General features: G+C 41.8%; 1 protein-coding gene across 6 annotated transcripts in view; it reads left to right on the forward strand.

Moving 5' to 3' along the window:
- Positions 1-18,922, forward strand: part of CCDC138 (coiled-coil domain containing 138) — a 201,566-nt gene that overhangs the window by 167,812 nt on the left and 14,832 nt on the right. For 4 of the 6 annotated variants that reach the window (XM_059688356.1, XM_059688355.1, XM_059688354.1 and 1 more), the window contains one exon: positions 9,824-10,000. The exons of the other annotated variants lie outside the window; for them this stretch is intronic. In XM_059688356.1, coding sequence (XP_059544339.1) covers positions 9,824-10,000 — 177 coding nt within the window. The remainder of the gene's footprint in view (positions 1-9,823; positions 10,001-18,922) is intronic. 6 annotated transcript variants of the gene reach the window in all.

Consider the following 18,922-nt stretch of genomic DNA (forward strand, 5'->3'; position numbering starts at 1 on the left):
CTCAAACGCTGTTCATATGAGTCTCTAAAAACCACATTACTTTTGGTTTATAATTTCTTAAAATCTACAAATTATGTTTTACCCTATTTTCCTACAACTCACTATTTTTACCAACAGTGTGTTTGCAGTTTATTAATATTGATACAATAACTAGTGAATTTTAAACTCTCTGTGGTAACTGGTAATAAACAAAGGCTCTAACCAGAGAGTTCACATAATAGTATCTTTTACCTATCCAAATCACTTCATATCTGTCTCATTTTTTTCTTATGAATCTTGTCCAATTTCTTTTCAGGTAGGGTGCCTGTTTGCAAAATCAATGTAAGCTTTTTTTTTTTTTTTTTATCCTGTAGTCTTTTTTGTTAAAGTCTTTTTGTGAAGAAAGACAGCTTCCAATAATTTTCAATCAAATTTTTTGTTATTATTGGGTATTCCTGAAAAGTGTTTATATTTTCAAATGTAATCTAAATTTTAGGATATAAAATGGAAATTGAAAAATCAGACTAAATAATGTTCATTAATTTATTTTAAGAAATATATGTAATGTTACCTTTCATCTAAATACATGAATACATCCTGGCCAGCATAGCTCAATGGTGGAGCGTTGACCCATGAATCAGGAGATTGCAGTTCAATTCCTGGTCAGAACACATGCCCAGGTTGGGGGCTCGATCCCCAGTAGAGAGCCTGCAGAAGGCAGGCAATTGATGATTGTCTCTCATCATTGATCTTTCTTTTTTTGTTGTTTGTTTTGTTGTTGTTAATCCTCACCTGAGAATATTTTCCCATTGGTTTTAAGGAGAGTGGAAGAGAGAAGGAAAGACAGAGAGAAACATTGATGTGAGAGAAACACATGGATTGGTTGCCTCCTTCATGAGCCCCAGGATCGGGCCTAAACCGGCAGTTGGACATCCCTCTCACAATCCTGGACCACTGGCTCCTAATCACTCACCTGCCTGCCTGGCTGGTTTCCCTTAAGTGCCACCCCCCCTCCGCCGGCCTGATTGCCCCTAACTGCCCCCCCCCCCTGCCGGCCTGGTCGCCCCTAACTGCCCCCCGCTGCCAGCCAGGCTGCCCCTAACTGACCCCTCCCTGCCAGCCTTGTCACTCCTAACTGCCCCCTCCCTGCCAGCCTGATCACTCCTAACTGCCCCCCCCCCACCCCGCTGGCCTGGTTGCCCCCAACTGCTCCCCTCTGCCGGCATGGTCACCCCTAACTGCCATCCCCTGCCGGCCTGGTTGCCCCCAACTGCCCCCTGCTGGCCTGGTTGTCTCTTACTGCCCACCCTGCTGGCCTGGTTGCCCCTACCTGCCCCCGCCACTGGCCTGGTCGCCCTCCAACTGCCGCTGGTGCCGGCCTGGTCGCCCTTCACAGTCACCCCACACAGACTGCTGTTCAGTCGTTTGGTCGTCCCTCACTAACCTGCCTGCCGGCCTGGTCGCCCCAGGCAGCCTGCTTGTTCAGTCATTTGGTCGTCCCTCATTAACCCTCCTGGTCATAGGCAGCCATCTTGTGAGGGTGTGATGGTGAATTTGCATATTACCTCTTTATTATATAGGATTACCAAACAGGCAGAATGAATGGAATTAATTGAAAGATATTAGTTATCTTATTAAAAATCTAAGTGATACATTTTAAAAATATTAAAATGTGTTTAAAAAGTTACAGATTGCCTTGTGTACAAAAATAACAATCCTTCATAAAAACATCTTCCCCTCATTTTGATTAATTGACAAAGCTAATAAAGGGACAATTTGGTTCCCCAAATTGTAAAACCACCCCCATCTATGATTAATTTTTGTTGAATTCACTTTTTTTCTGTAACTTTTCTTTTTTTAAAAAAAGACTGTATAGTAAAATATAGCGGCTATATCTAAGTGAAAGTGGTGCGACATGGGTGTCTTTTATACCATTTTCCTCTTTTTAAAAAGCTCAGAATTAGTCATTTGAAATAAAAAAAAAAAGTGTTTTAATGGAAGTTCTGAGAGATTTAAAAACTGTGCTAGTTTCCATGGGAAATAAGAGTGAGACTCTACCAGGTGTACCAGTTAATAATACAGATTTTGTAATCAAAGAAAACAAGATAATTTCAAGAGAAACATCAAAAGTGCTTTATTCAAAATAATGTCCATTGCTAGCTACACATTTCCCCCATCTTTCAGGTAATTTGTGGATACTATCCCAATAGAACTTTTCTTGTTTTGAGGCAAACCATTCAAAGACCCAATTTTCCACTTCTTCATACCTTTGAAGTGTCTTTGAAGTGCTACTCAGAAAGTACGTGTGCCATCGATTGGAACAAGTGGTAATCTGAAGGAGCAAGGTCTGGTGAATACAGCAGATGGGTTAATACTTCCCAGGCAAGATCTTTTAACGTGTCTTTAACTGGTTTTGAAGCGTGTGATGGTGCGTCATCATGAAGCAAAATTACTTTGCCGTGTCTTCTGGCCCATTCTGCTCGTTCAAATTGATTATTTTTTGTTGGTAGCAATCAGTATTGACGGTTTCTCCTGGTTTTAGAAGCGCATAATACACCACACCTTCCTGATCCCATCAAACAGAGAGCATTGTCTTGTTTCCGAAGCGATTTGGCCTTGCAGTCGATGTTGATGGTTGACCTGAATCAACCCATGATTTTGTGCGTTTGGGATTCTCAAAATAAATCCACTTTTCATTGCCAGTCACACTTCGATGCAAAAAAAGACTTTCTTTCGTGCCGTTGAAGCAACATTTTACTGATGACTTTTCGGTTTTCCATTTGTCTTTCGTTCAGTAGATGTAGCACCCATTTTCCTTCCTTTAAAATCTTTCCCATTGCTTGTAAATGATCGGAAATTGTGTGCTGAGCTACATTTAATCTTTCTGCAAGTTGTTTTTGAGTTTGACATGCATTTTCATTCAGTGATGCTTGTAATTATTGGTCTTCAAACTTTTTCAGTTGACCTGGACGTTCTTTGTCTTTCACATCGAAATCATCACTTTTAAAACGTTCAAACAAGTGTTCACAAGTATCTTGAGATGGAGCATGTTCGCCATAAGCTTTCTGAAATATACGATAACTTTCAGCAGCACTTTTCTTCAAAATAAAATAATGAATTAAAACTTCCTGCAAATGCTCTTTCTTTGGCACGAAATTCAACATTTTTAAGCCTAAAAATAACTATGATGTTAACACCTTCAGAAAATTTGACATGAAGTTTTGAAGCTTGTTGTCAATACAACAAAATAGCATATATATCAAATCGCATGTATATTAACATATGTGTAACTCCATCTATTGAAAAGGTCCGCATTATTAACCAGTACACCTGGTAAAGAGACCCCCAGTACCTTTGACTGTTACTTAGGACATTTAGATGTTTTTGTTCATCCTAGCAGTCTGTCTCATGGAAAAGTAGCTCTGTGGGCTAAATAATAGATGTGACTCAAGAAAAAGAGGGAGCTCTTCTGGTCTGTAGTTTAAAATGTTGGAGAAGTTTAGGGGTATCTAAAGTTTAATATTTTCTTACTTTAATGTCCTAGTGGGCATAATGAATCTGTAAAACTTAAATATATTGTACGCAGCATTTCCCAAACTTATTTAACCTCCAAACCCTTTGAGGCCTTTACAGGGCTAATTTTCTGAGTAAGACAATTTGGGAAATGCTGAGTTACAATTTATGAAGTGCCATCGTCGTAATGCTTTGCAAAGATTCACATTACCTTGAAGAACACTTTCCCTATCCCCTTATTTCATGGAGAGAAAATATTAAGAAAGGTGAATGGCTTCAATCTTACATCAATATCAAATTCCAGAGCTGATTGACTAACTCCTTTTTGACCTGGTGTTTTCTGCCTTCATTGTCAGATACTCCAGAGAGGTGCAATAGGCTCAGGGTTGAAAGGAGGTTATTGGATCTCTATTAATATACAGGCATACCTCAGAGATAGTGTGGGTTCAGTTCCAGACCACTGCAAGAAGGCAAGTATCACAAAACAAGTTGGAATCTTGTTACTGGTGGAAGGTCTTGCCTTAAATTTGTAAAAAACACTGCCTCTGTGAAATACAAAAAAATCGAAGCACAGTAAAACAAGGTATGCCTGTAACTTTTGGATATAGCAAATCAACTCAAGAAAAAAAAAGCCAAGAAAGAAAAAAGACATCTAGTAAATACCATTAGGAGAAATGATTATAAGTATGGGGAATATAATTTAAATAGGCTCTCTTACAATGCAGTGCAAAAATTCTGGGAGAACTGAAAATGTACACATAAAAACTTTTTGTTGTTGTTAATCCTCACTGGAGGATATTTTTTCCATTGATTTTTTAGACAGAGGAAGAGTGATGGGGGCTGGGGGAGAGATCAATTGGTTGCCTCCTGCACACACCCTGATGGGCATGGAGGATCAAACCACAACCCAGGTACATGCCCTTGACCAGGAATTGAACCCGAAACCCTTCAGTGTGCGACTGCCTCTGCATTGAGCCATACTGGTCATGGCTAAACATAAAAACTCTTAAATCAGAACAATAGTGCAAGTAGATAATTCATACAAGAATCAACATAGGTCACACTTGTGAATTTGACATTACAATGCTAAGCTCTTTTTTATTTCTGAAGATTATTATCCCATATTAGCAGTGATTAGTTTACAGAGGTTAGATAATTGTGCCAAGGCCACAACCAGTATTTGAGAGTCCGATTCACCTCAGCTCTCTCTGTCTCTAAAGCCCACCCACCCTCTTGACCCTACTATACGACTTCCTAAGAACATGTACTTCCTGAGATAATAAATAATAATAATAACAACAAACAACACATAGCACTTACTATGTTATGGGCTAAGAATTTTACATTACTAAGCATTTTACATTACATTTAATCCTTAAAAGGTTATTAGAGCCCTAGCCAGTATTCTCAGTGGTTAGAGCATTGGACCATGGACCAAACTGTCATGGGTTTGATTCCCGGTCAAGGGCATGTATCTGGGTTGCAGGTTTGACTGCCAGCCCCATTCGGGGCCTGTGAGGGAGGCAACCAATCCATGTGTCTCTCTCTTCTCTCTCTCTTCCCCTCTCCCTCTACTCCCTCCCTTCCACTCTCTCCAAAAATCAATGGAAAAAAGGGTTAGGATTAGCAACAACAGCAACAAAAGGTTATGAGGTATCAGTATTATCAATATCTCAGTTTTCTAAATGAAAAAATCGAGGCATAGCAAGGTTAAGCCTACACTCTTAATCATTATGCTATGCTGAATCACTGAAATAAAATGAACTGTCAGATATAACCTCATATTTATTACATTTACAAAAGGAAAATGATCAAATATAATGTGTCACTGAGAAGAAGCATATAATTGTTATCGTGTTATAAATTGTAATCATTTTGAAGTACATTTTTCTTGCAGGAGCGACCAAAATGTATTATAACCTTTAATAAGATTTATTTCAAGGAAATAATTCAGAAGGGAAAAAAGTTCAAGGTGTTAATTTGCTGTTTGTAATAATGTTAAAGGATAAATAACTGGCATACCCACAATTGGAATGAAGGAAATGAACATTAAATGAATTCTTGCACCATTGCTGGCATTTTTCTAGCCATTCATTTGTTTTTTTTTAGATGTTATGTTCCACAATAACCTTATAGAGTAGACGGTATTGTCATTTTTACAGAAGAGCAAACTGAGGGTCAGGCAAATGTAAGGAATCTAGATCTTTCTTGAACCCCCAAAATCAGGCCCTTAACAATATCATGAGGATAGTACAACGTTATACGTCATTAACAATTGTAAGTATGTAGGCATGGGAATCAATGTGAAAACACTTTTTTATTTTATTTTATTTTATTGATTTCTTACAGAGAGGAAGGGAGAGGGATAGAGAGTTGGAAACATCGATGAGAGAGAAACATCGATCAGCTGCCTCCTGCACACTCCCTACTAGGTATGTGCCCGCAACCAAGGTACATGCCCTTGACCGGAATCGAACCTGGGACCCTTGAGTCCGCAGGCCGATGCTCTATCCATTGAGCCAAACCGGTCAGGGCATGAAAACACTTTTTAATCATCACCCTAGAACAGGCTCAGAGAGAGAGATGAGAGAGAAACATCAATCCACTGCCACCTGCACTTGCCCTGACCAGGAATCGAACCTGCAACCTAGATATGTGCCCTGACTGTGAATTGAACATACATCCTTCTGGTACACGGGACAACAATCCAACCAATTGAGCCACCAACCAGGGCAATGTGAAAAACATTTTAATTTATAAAACCTTCAGTATGTACACATTTGATCTATGTAAAGATGATCATTAAAATCAAGAATTTTATCTGATAGAATTGTTTTAGGGACTTTATTCTTTTTAAATCAAAATATACTCTGTAAAACAGCAGTCGCCAACTGGTGGTCTTAGTGGTCCATGAGGTTGGCGACCGCTGCTTTAAAATGTGCATCGGGGCTAGTTCTGTCCTGTCCTACTCAACACTTAGCCCTAAATTTATGCAGATTCATGTATTTACAAATTATGTACTTATGCTTCAGGTCTAGAGAAATGTAGGGAATTACATTATTCTCGAAAAATGTTTGATCTGATAAGATGGCAGTGTAATGTAGTAGCTAGGAACTTCAACTCTGGAGTCAGCCAGCTTAGGTTTGAATCCCAGCCCTATCACTAGCTATGTGACATTGGGCAGATCCCTTTTCTGTTTCTCCACCACAATTTTTATTTTTGTAAGATTAAATGAAAATGTGAAGGTTTAGCAGAGTCTGGCATAAAATAATCTCCCATTATGCTGGCTGCTATTCTTGTAAACATCATCATCATTATCAATTTCTAAGAGTTGATTTTAATTGAGATCAGAATTGAAGTCTATTAGATTGCACTAGGTTTCTATGGTTGCTTCATAAGCCACCAAACACTTAATTGCTTAAAACAACAGCCATAATAATTGCTAGCTCACAGTTCTTTGGTTTGGTAACTTGGACTTAGCTTAGCTGGGTGCTTGGGCTGGGCTGAGCTCCCCTATTCTTGGTTGGGCTTGCTAACATATCTGGGGCCTCCTTCTGCTTGGTCTCTCATTCTCAAGTGGGCTAGCCTGGGGCTATTACATGTGTCAGTAGACTGCCCAGCTGGAGACTGGAAGAGGCTTGACCTCTTGAAGTCCAGACTCAGGTTTCTAACACCCAAGTGTCATTTCAGCTGCATTCTACTGGTCACAAGGTTAGCCCAAATTTAAAAGATGGGCAGTAGTGTTAAGTTCACTTTTTGTTGGGAGTTGCTACAGGCATTCTGATTTTTTAATCTGACATATAGACTAACGGGAAACTGTTTCATGCTGACTGAGATCAACAGATTGACTATTGATAAGGAATAAAAAAGATTATAGTTAAATGTCAGCATTTTTAAGACTCAATAATATAGCGTATTCACAAAAGTAAATTAGTTTTTATACAATTGAGAACTAAAACTTAAAAAATACTCTCAGAAATTAAATTTGTCTTGTTTTTAGGAAATTTTCCCTTTTAGGGAAATTATAATAAGAATATATGTAATTATTTTTTCAATTCTCCCTAAAAGGTAAAACTACTTAAAAAGTAACCAAATATGCCCAGCTGGTGTGGCTCAGTGTTTCAGGTTGACCTATAAAGCAGAAGGTCATGGTTCGATTCACGGTCAGTGCACATGCTTGGGTTGCAAGCTTGATCCCCGGTGGGGCGCATGCAGGAGGCAGCTAATCAATGACACACTCATCATTGATGTTTCTATCTATCTCTCCCTCTCCTTCCCTCTCTGAAATCAATTAAAAGTTTATATTTAAAAAATAACCAAATACTATTTTTCTACCTTCCCCAAATTAACAAAGGACAGTTTTTTAAGTTTGCAAACTTGCTATATCATATAGCATTCAGCCTATCTAATCTCAGATGGTATATTAATAAGAAGTGAAATAATTTGTGTCAAATACAGTAGGTCAAGCACTATGATAAAAACTTTCATTCCTATAAAGAATTGAATTCAGGATTCATCTATACTCTTCTGCCTGAGTTGTTTCTAAATAAAGGTAGGTTGTTAAATAAGGCAAGTCTAGACAGAATCTAGCAACTTTGCTTAACCTAAATATACATTTATTTGCAATGTTTTATTTTATTAAACTATAAAAATTAAATGCAATAATTTTAGGGTTTCTTGAACTAAATTCTATCAAAAGTAAAAATGCAGTGATCCATAGGCACAGATCTTAATTTCTAAAAATTCTTTTACATATATTTTAATTTCACACAGGTTACTCTCAGCTTTTCATTCTTAATAATTAGGGTCCTTAATTATTTCTTTAGTTTATGTGAGCTGAAACAGCAGAGAAGAAATACAACAGTAGGCCAAAAGACAGTGAATCTTAATAAAGTGATTCTGCCATATTTTCAAGGGCACTTTTGAGTCTTTTTTAAAATATATTTTTATTGATTTCAGAGAGGAAGAGAGTGGTATAGAGAGATAGAAACATCAATGATGAGAGAGAACCATTGATCAGCTGCCTCCTGCACACCCCCCACTGGAGATTGAGCCCGCAACCCAGGCATGTGCCCTTGGCCAGAATTGAACCTGGGAGGGACTCTTCAGTCTTCAGGCTCTACCCACTGAGCCAAACCAGCTAGGACCATTTTTGAGTCTAAATAGAAGTCTCAGTAGAAAATTTAACTCACTAGTACTTGCATGACGTGAACAGTTTTTTATTCTTTTGCATAGTATGTTGGGATGAGAGTTTTAGAAAAATAGGATATTGTGTGTTTTTTTAAATATGTTCTTATTGATTTTTAGAGAGAGGAAGGGAGAAGGATAGAGGGAAACATCGATGAGAGAAACATCGACCGGCTGCCTCCTGCATGCTCGCTACTGGTGATTGAGCCTGCAATCCAGGCATGTGCCCTGACCAGGAATTAAACTGGTGACTTCTTGGTTCCTGGATCGATGCTCAACTGCTGAGCTACACCAGCCAGGCAACTAGGATATTCTTGTGCTGTTAAAAGTAGTATCTTGTAAGAGTAGTATCTTGGGTTGTTTGTTGTATTGAAGTATAATTATATGAGTATCTTAATAGTTCATTTGTATTGATTCTGGTTAAATTTATACTTCTTAATCCTGGCTTTACAAGCTTCCCAATCATCTATGGAACATCTATAAGAAAGTTCCAGGCTTCTGATCTGGCAGGTGCCATCATAGCATTGGCCATGATGAAATCTTGCTGTTCATAATGGCAGATGTATAACAAAAAGTAACACACTAGCGCAAATCCAATCTTCTGAAGTTGATTTTTAAATGCTAATGTTTTATCTATTAGGAGACAGAAATCCTAGTTTAAATCTCATTCAGCAAGTTTGTATAAAGTGATATCTTGAAATAGGTAAACATTTAGAAAGCAGCAACAACAAAAAGTATAATCTTAGAAGCTGTTGTAAAAGAAATACTAATACTGTTTAAATTTATGGAAGTGATTGTTATAATCAAACATGAAAAATAAACACTAATTGTGATATTTACTATTAAACATCATTTGCTTTCTTGATATAACATAGAAATGGGGTTTATTATTATTTCAATGTTAAAATATGAAAATTTTGAATAAAATTTACTATATCATAATGTAGTTCCTTTTCTCTTTTCCCACTTGAGTCCTAACAAATTAGTTAGGCATGGAATATCTAAATTTAGCCTGTAATCTCTGGTCATTTAAATTGTTTCACTTTTGAATTTGTTAAAGTTATGATATTCCCTTTGTACCTTCTGTTTCTGGTTACCAGCTGGACTATTAATATGGAAGTGGATTTTGCATATTGTTTTTCAGCTGACTACCTGGCTCAGGCATTTGATTCTCTTTGTTTGGACTTGAAGACAGATGAAGGAAAAATCTTATTTTTGGAGTATCAAGCTGTTCCAGTAATATTAAATCACCTAAGAATATCCAATAAAGGGCTTTTATCCAATGTCATTGATAGTTTGCTTCAGATGACAGTGGAATCCAGTAAGTTTTAAAGTTTTATATACATTAAAGAAATTATGGTGGGATGATTTTTCTCATTTGTTCTGAATATATAATTCTACATATCAGATACCATTGTATTTTATAATAGAAACTAGAGGCCCGGTGCACAAAAATTTGTGCACTCGGGGAGGAGGGAGGTCCCACAGCCCAGCCTGTGCCCTCTCACAGTCTGGGACCCCTCGGGAGATAACGACCTGCTGGCTTAGGCCTGCTCCTGTGTGGCAGAGGGCAGGCCCAATCCCTAGGTGCAGCCCCTGGTCGGGCTCAGAGCAAGGCCGATTGGGGAGTTGGGGCACCGCCCCCTGTCATGCACAGAGCAGGGCGATCGGGAGGTTGTGATGCCACCCTCAGTCACGCTCAGGGTAGGGCCGATTGGGGGGTTGGGGCACCGTCCCGTCACACTCAAGGCAGGGTCGATGGGGAGGTTGCGGCGCCACCCCCTGTCACTCACAGAGCAGGGCCAATCAGGGGGGTTGCGGCTCCATACCCTGTCACGCACAGAGCAGGGTTGATCAGGGGGTTGGAGAACTCCCACCTGTCACGCACAGAGCAGGGCCCATCAGGGGTTTGGGGAGCTCCACCCTGTCACGCACAGAACAAGGCCGATCAGGGGGTTGGGGCGCCGCACCCTGTCACACTCAGGGCAGGGCTGATGGGGAGGTTATGGTTCTACCCCGTCACACACAGAGCAGGGCCCGTGGGGAGGGGGGAGGGTTGGGGCGCCGCACCCTGTCACACACAGAGCAGGGCCAATCAGGGGCTTGGGGCACCGCGCCCTGTCACACACAGAGCCGCAGGGCGATCTGGGGGTTGGGGAGCTCCCCCCTATCAGTCACAGAGCAGGGCTGATCAGGGGGTTGGGGCGCCTTCCCCTGTCACGAACAGAGCAGGGTGGATAGGGAGGTTGTGGCCCCACCCTCTGTCACATACAGAGCTGCAGGGCGATCAGGGGGTTTGGGCGCTGCCCCCTGTCACGCTGATCCCGGTGCCGGGAGGCCTCGCGGCTCTGCTGATCCCGGTGCTGGGAGGCATATTACCCTTTTACTATATAGCATAGAGGCCTGGTGCACGGGTGGGGGCTGGCTGGTTTGCCCTGAAGGGTGTCCTGGATCAGGGTGGGGGTCCCCACTGGGGTGCCTGGCCAGCCTGGGTGAGGGGATGATGGCTGTTTGCAGCTGGTCACACACCCTTCAGGGTGGGGGTTCCCACTGGGGTGCCTGGCCAGTCTGGGTGAGGAGCTGAGGGCTGTTTTCAGGCTGGGGGTGACTGGAACTCCCAACCGCTCCTTTTTTTCTTTTTTCTTTTTTTTTTTAATTCTGGGCCAGCTTTAGCTTTGAGGCTTGGCTCCAGCTCTTAGGCCTCCGCTGCTGAAAGTAGGTTTCTGGCCTTTGCTTACAATGTTGCGATCCTGCTGGCTGAAGCCCGGCGGACTAAAGCAGGTTTCTGGGGTTTTGTTTAGCTTCTATATTTGTTACATAGTTGCTTAGAGTTGTAGCTCAGAGGCCTGCAGCGGCAGGCAGGGAACGTTGGAGTCCTCCGTCACTGAAGCAAGCAAGCCTCATGTTAGTTTCAAGCTGCCTGGCTGCCGGCCGCCATCTTGGCTGACAGTTAATTTGCATATTGCCCTGATTATCCAATGGGAAGGGTAGTGGTCGTACACTAATTACCATGTTTCTCTTTTATTAGATAGGATGCTTTAAAATATTTTAATAGTTGTATAATAGAGTCATTAATAGCATCACTAAGTTATAAAACCTAACCCTTTGTCCAGATTTTCACTAACTTATTATAATTTCCAGTAGTCATCTCAGTTATGTGGATATACTTTGCAAATGTTACTCATATACTCAAGCTTCTTTCTTGTTTCTCTTTTGTCTCATCATTCTGACAGATCTATTCTTATATTTCCTGTTTTCTCAGAGTGAGATAACCAAATGTTTCTTCACTTAAAGTGAGCACAGTGACAGCCATTGTCCTGTTGTTGCCTTTTCACCCTTACTGTTTTTTGTTGGAGGCTACTCTTTTATTTTCATATTTGTAATATTTTGTAGTCTGTGGGGAGGCCCGGTGCCCAAAATTTGTGCACTGGAAGGGGAGTCCCTCAGCCCAGCCTGTACCCTCTCGCAGTCTGGGACCCCTTGAGGGATGTCCACCTGCTGGATTAAGCCCAATCCCACCGGGCGACATCCTTCTCGCAATAGGGGCTCTCACAGTCTGGGACCCCTTGCTTCTTACCGCCCGCCTGCAGCAGAAGCAGGAGAGGCTCCCTCCACTGCCGTTGTGCTTACCAGCTGTGAGCCTGGCTTCTGGCCGAGTGGCACTCCCCCTGTGGGAACACACTGACCACCAGGGAGCAACTCCTGCATTGAACGTCTGTCCCCTGGTGGTCAGTGCACGTCATAGCGACCAGTCGTTCTGCCATTTGATCGATTTGCATATTAGGGTTTTATTATATTGATACAACTAGTTCTATTGTTAGTGGTGGTTCCTAATTTAGCACAGATATGTATAGGGATGTTTACCATAAATATTAGCTTTGGTTGCCTTAGCTCTTTCAATCTAGAGTAACCCCTTGACTTGTAACAAGCAGTCATTTTACTTCAATAAATTCTTTTTCACTGTAGTTTGACCTTTTACCTATTCTTCTTCCCTCTAGCACTGCTAAAATTAAAATGTTAATGCCTTCCAGAAAGTGGAAAGTAAAACTGGAAAGCCATTGCTCAGTGTGGTAGTAAGCAATCTATCTTACTTGATGCTCCATGCTGGTGAATCCCTAATGGCTGGGTGCAAAGTGTGGTTATACTTCTAACTAGGTACAGTTGGTGTATGGTTTCACATTTTCAGTTCCCTGTAATATACAATTTTATTTCCTTTTACAACATCCCTCTGAAGGATGCCTAATAGGAAAACTGAGGCCTGGAAAAATTAGGTAACTTGTCTGTGAATTCCACAGCTGTAGAGAGGTAGAACTCAGACTTGAAACCAGGTCTCTGATTCTGGATGTAAAGTGCATTTTATCATATATCACCATGAAAAGGTTTTCCAGGTTTGTTTGTTTTCTCTAGCCCCAAAATGTCATATTTTCACTGATCTATTTTGCTAATATTTTTAGCCATTTGTTACCATTAAGATAATTAATTATAGTTGGGGAACTAGCTACCTAGGTAAGTAATTTAATGTATTAATTTAAAGTATAGAGCAAAAAGTGAAAAATTAGTAAACTGAGAGACAGAGACCCAAGATTACTTGTTTAGGTGTGTAGATTTCCAACTAGTTTCACAAAATTTATTGTTTAATGAGAAAAACAAAAATCCTACCAGATGCAAATATCTATTCATCGAAAACAAATCTGTCTGAATATGTCTGATGCAGGTGAAATCTTGTAGCCAAAGAAAAACAAAGTAAAATTTTAGGAAACAGTGGGCCTGCTTGGGTGAAATGACTTTGTGGCACCATAATGTTCATATTTGGAGAAATAATTTTACCATAGATTAGTCAACAGATGTTCAGTTCATTTGCATTTCTTTACCCTCATTCATGTTCAAATCCAAAGTTATCATTTCTTGCTCAGTTTGAGTAAATGAAGCAAATACTTGTGTGGATTGCTAGAAAGCCATGTTGTTTTTAGTGATGGGAAACTTTTGGAAGTTCCATAATGGGAAGATCTTTGGTATTTATATAAATTTTCTTGATATATTTTCTATTTTTAATAATCTAGTACCTGGTATTAGTGAGCCAACAAAATTTGTTAAAGGCATAAATGAATGATAGATTAATGCAGCAAATACTTCTCTAGCTATTGGTTTTATATTTTTTCTTTCTAGATTTGAGATGGGAAACTCATTTTACTACATACATAATTTCCACATGCTATTTTTTTTAATTCATATGGAAAAGTTGTTGGAAAAGAAATCTTGGTAGAATTGATTTACAGATGCTTATCTCACCCATCTAATGTGCATTAGTAGCCAGCTGTGTGTGTGTAGCACTGTGTTTGCAATACTCTGCTGAACATTGGGGCTTTCTTTGAAGCCCTTTGGAGCTTCAGAGCAAGGAGCTGGAACTAGGTGTCATGGGCTGACATCTAGCCCTGCACTACCCAAAGTGCCTACTACTGATTACCCAGGAGGTCAGTATGGAAAGTATTTAAAAACCTATATTGTAATTTAATAGTAACTTTATGTCTGTTAAATCCAATATAATAATTTAAAACACTTGGACTTGTATTTTGTATATTTGTTTTATTTCATTTTCTATTGTTTTTTAATGGTATTGTAAAAAGATAAACTGAGACACATTAAATTTTGAAAAGTTTATTTGAGCAAATGATTTGAATGGGCAGCACTAAAACTGAAAATGATTCAGGGCACTCCACAGATGGGACCTGGGGCAAAGGTTTTAATAGCAAATATAATGGGGAAAAAAGCAAAGCAAGTAATTGGCTGTAGCTTGAATATTTGCCTTGTTTGGGGAAATTTAGTGATTTGGCTGTTATAATAATTGTTCTTGAGTTTGATTTTCTCGGGCTCAAGAAAATCTAGTTGAATGTTTATGATTAGTTGTTTTTGAGTTTTGTTTTCTTAGATTCAAGTACATTGACTCTGGCTTAGGTTTTATTTGTTAAGCTATGCTACAGAAAGCATTAGAGCAGTGGTTCTCAACCTTGGCTGCACATTAGAATCACCTGGGAATCTTTTTAAAATCCTGATTTCTGGGCCTCATTCTCCGGAAATTCTGTTTCTTTGTTATGGGTTGGGGCCACAACATTAGTAACAAAGAAACACAATTTCTGGAGGATGAGGCCCAGAAATCAGGATTATAAAAAGATTCCCAGGTGATTCTAATGTGCAGCCAAGGTTGAGAACCACTGCATTAGAGCCTCCCCAGTCTAACAACCTCTTTGTTGAACTATTTTAACAGGATTTTGTAAAATTGTGATGGATTCTTTATGCTGGATTGGAAATTTTAAAAGATTGGTCCTTCACCACAGTAGCTTCAGAAGCAATGGGGTACATTCCATCTCTATGGATACTTTATCTTAAGCTATGCTGTAGTTAGTACTGCAGGTGATTTTTTTCTTCTTCCCTCTCCTCTTCCCCAAAATTCATCTTTTGAGATATGAGAAATGTCATTAGCTGTATAGGTATTGTTTTTTGAAAGCTATTCAAATAGATTTCCTTAAATGTAAGTTAAGATCTGCACAATGCTCTGGCTGGTGTTGCTCAATGGTTAGAGCATCGGCCTGTGCACTGGAGGTTGCAGGTTCTATTTCCTGTCAAGGGCATAAACCTGGGTTACAGGTTACATCCCCAGTCCCGATTGGGGTGCGTGAGGGAGGGAACTAGTAGATGTGTGTCTCTCACATCAGTGTTTCTCTCTCCCCCCCTCCCTCCTTCCCTTCCTCTCTCTAAATATCCATGAGAAAAATATCTTCACTCCTTGGGTAAGGATTTAAAAAAAAAAAAAAAAAAAAGACCTGCACCTTGATTTACCTTAACATATATATTTTGAGCACAATTTTATTTTTAGATTGAGGACTTCTAATTATATATATTTGGGGCATGCATGTATACTATATAATATCTTAGTAGTGTTGCTTTTAGAAAATTATTTTTTTTTAATTAAATCTTTATTGTTCAGATTATTACATTTGTTCCTCTTTTTTCCCCCCCCATAACTCCCCGCCTCCCAGTTCCCGCCCCACCCTCCGCCCTCACTCCCCACCCACTGTCCTCATCCATAGGTGCTCGATTTTTGTCCAGTCTCTTCCCGCATCTCCCACACCCCTTTCCCCCCCAAGAATAGTCAGTCCATTCCCTTTCTATGTCCCTGATTCTATTATAATCAACAGTTCATTCTGTTCATCAGATTATTTATTCACTTGATTCTTAGATTCACTTGTTGATAGATGCATATTTGTTGTTCATAATTTGTATCTTTACCTTTTTCTTCCTCTTCCTCTTCTTAAAGGATACCTTTCAGCATTTCATATAATCCTGGTTTGGTGGTGATGAACTCCTTTAGCTTTTCCTTATCTGTGAAGCTCTTTATCTGACCTTCAATTCTGAATGATAGCTTTGCTGGATAAAGTAATCTTGGTTGTAGGTTCTTGGTATTCATCACTTTGAATATTTCTTGCCACTCCCTTCTGGCCTGCAAAGTTTCTGTTGAGAAATCAGCTGACAGTCGTATGGGTATTCCCTTGTAGGTAACTGGGTTTCTTTCTCTTGCTGTTTTTAAGATTCTCTCTTTATCTTTTGCTCTTGGCATTTTAATTATGATGTGTCTTGGTGTGGTCCTCTTTGGATTCCTTTTGTTTGGGGTTCTCCGCGCTTCTTGGACCTGTAAGTCCATTTCTTTCACCAGGTGGGGGAAGTTTTCTGTCATTATTTCTTCAAATAGGTTTTCAATATCTTGCTCTCTCTCATCTTCTGGCACCCCTATAATTCTGATGTTGGTACGCTTGAAGCTGTCCCAGAGGCTCCTTACACTATCTTCGCATTTTTGGATTCTTTTTTCATTTTGCTTTTCCGGTTGGGTGTTTTTTGTTTCCTCGCATTTCAAATCATTGACTTGATTCTTGCACTCCTCTGGTCTGCTGTCAGGAATCTGTATAATATTCGTTATTTCAGTCCGTGTATGCTTAATTTCTAGTTGGTTCCCCAATATAACATCGAGGGTCTCATTAGTTTTCGTGTAGATCTCATTAAGTTTATCGGCGGCTTCTAAACAGTTCTTGAGAGACCTTAAAAGTGTGGTTCTGAACTCTATATCTTCCATTGACAATTTTGTCCTGTTTCTTTGTCTCCGCATTTTGTTATGCTTCCTTGGTGCACCCCCTAGTGGTCTTTGTTCGAAGTCTTATAGTTAAACCTTGATTGTTGTAGCTAATTCCAGGGAGGGTTTGACCTCCAGGCCAAGTGGCTATGAGAATCAGCTGTGTCAGCAGTGAGAGAACTTCTGTCCTCTAGGGAGGTGCTAATCTAGTCTTTGCCTGAGGCTATCCGGCAAATGCCTCTGTGCAGGGCTTGGGCAGGGCGGGTAGCACAGGATCAACAGGGTGGGCTGGAGAGAGCAGTTATGGCGGCTCTCAGTCCTGTCCCCAGGGGCTCTGCCTCTCTGAGTCCCAGCACCCGCTGCAAACCTCGGAGAGAAAGCTGCACTCGCTCTGACCGAAGCCAGACAGTCCCGCTTCTCCCGTTTGAGTCTAGGTCCCTAAAGGCTCGCCTGTATCTGGAGCTCAGAGTCTGCGACTCCCTCCCGATTGAAAACGCCAACCGCGCACTCCGCACCTCAGAATTTGACTTCAGCACTGCGCCTCCTCTGAGTGTCCGTATGCGTTTTTCTTTCCTCCTACTTGTAGGACTTCCACTCAGCCAGCGTTCCTGTGGTTCTGGGTGATGTCCGTTCAGTCTTTTAGTTTCACTTTTGAAGTAGTTGTTCAAAGCAGCAAACTCCAGCGTTAACCTATGCCGCCATCTTGGTTCTCCTAGAAAATTATTTTTTGACTTCTTTTTATTTTTCCTGTCAGTGGTGGAAAGTTATTACTCACCTATTTAGATTCAGCTATGTGAGAACTTCAGTCTAATTTTAGGCCAAACTAGATGCCCGGTGCACAAAATTCGTGCATGAGTGCAATCCTTAGGCCTGGCAAGCGATGGAAGCACAAGTATCTGGTGTGGAAGGGCAGCCCCTAGGTACCCGCATGCTCTCTCCACCTGAGTCACAGCTCCTGAGTCCCCACGTGGAGATGCAGTGAGTGCCGCAGGCCGGGGTGCAGTGTGGGCCTCTGGGCTGCCCAGAGGTGCTGCACGGAAGCCAGGCAGGCAGTGTGCTCTCTCCCGGCCAGCCTTGCAGACTGGCTCCTGTGCGAACCACGAGGAGCCTGACTGACTCCTGTGGTCCCGGCAGCTGCAGCCCAGCTCACTCGGAAGAGGCCACATGGGTGCGGGCGAGCTCCTCGTGGGCGCCCAGCACCTGAGCGTGGGGGCTTCCTCGGTGTGCAAGCCCTAGCGTCCCTGGGGAGAGTAGCAAGGGGAGTTGAGAGCGAGCTCAGCAGACATCCCGCATTCTCACTGCATCTCGGTCCCTGTCACCCCTGCCCCCAGGTAGCTGGTGAGAGGTTGAAGCCCCCCTGCCCGGGTGCCATGGGTGGTTGGTTGCTGCAACACACCCCCAGTTCCCCATCCCAGCCTGGGGCCCAGCTCCCTCCCACCCCCGCCCTGTCACACACACAGCCGCAGGGCGATCAGGAGGTTTGGGCGCTGTCCCCTGTCACGCTGCTCTAGGGGCCAGGAGGCCTCGTGGCTCCGCTGATCCCAGTGCTGGGAGGCCTCGCTGCTCCGCTGATCCTGGTGCTGGGAGGTCTCGCTGCTCCGCTGATCCTGGTGCTGGGAGGCCTCGCTGCTCCGCTGATCCCGGTGCTGGGAGGTCTCGCTGTTCTGCTGATCCCGGTGCTGGGAGGCCTCGCTGCTCCGCTGATCCCAGTGCTGGGAGGCTCCGCTGATCCCGGTGCCAGGAGGCCTCACGGCTCCGCTGATCCCAGTGCTGGGAGGCATATTACCCTTTTACTATATAGGATAGAGCAGCCGTGGGCAAACTACGGCCCGCGGGCCGGATCCGGCCCATTTGAAATGAATAAGACTATTGGGAAAAAAAGACCGTACCCTTTTATGTAATGATGTTTACTTTGAATTTATATTAGTTCACACAAACACTCCATCCATGCTTTTGTTCCGGCATTCCGGTCCAGTTTAAGAACCCATTGTGGCCCTCGAGTCAAAAAGTTTGCCCACCCCTGGACTAGAGGCCTGGTGCACGGGTAGGGGCCGGCTGGTTTGCCCTGAAGGGTGTCCTGGATCAGGGTGGGGGTCCCACTTGGGTGCCTGGCCAGCCTGGATG

This window comes from Myotis daubentonii, chromosome 3, assembly GCF_963259705.1.
Source record: "Myotis daubentonii chromosome 3, mMyoDau2.1, whole genome shotgun sequence".
NCBI classification, from domain to species: domain Eukaryota; kingdom Metazoa; phylum Chordata; class Mammalia; order Chiroptera; family Vespertilionidae; genus Myotis; species Myotis daubentonii.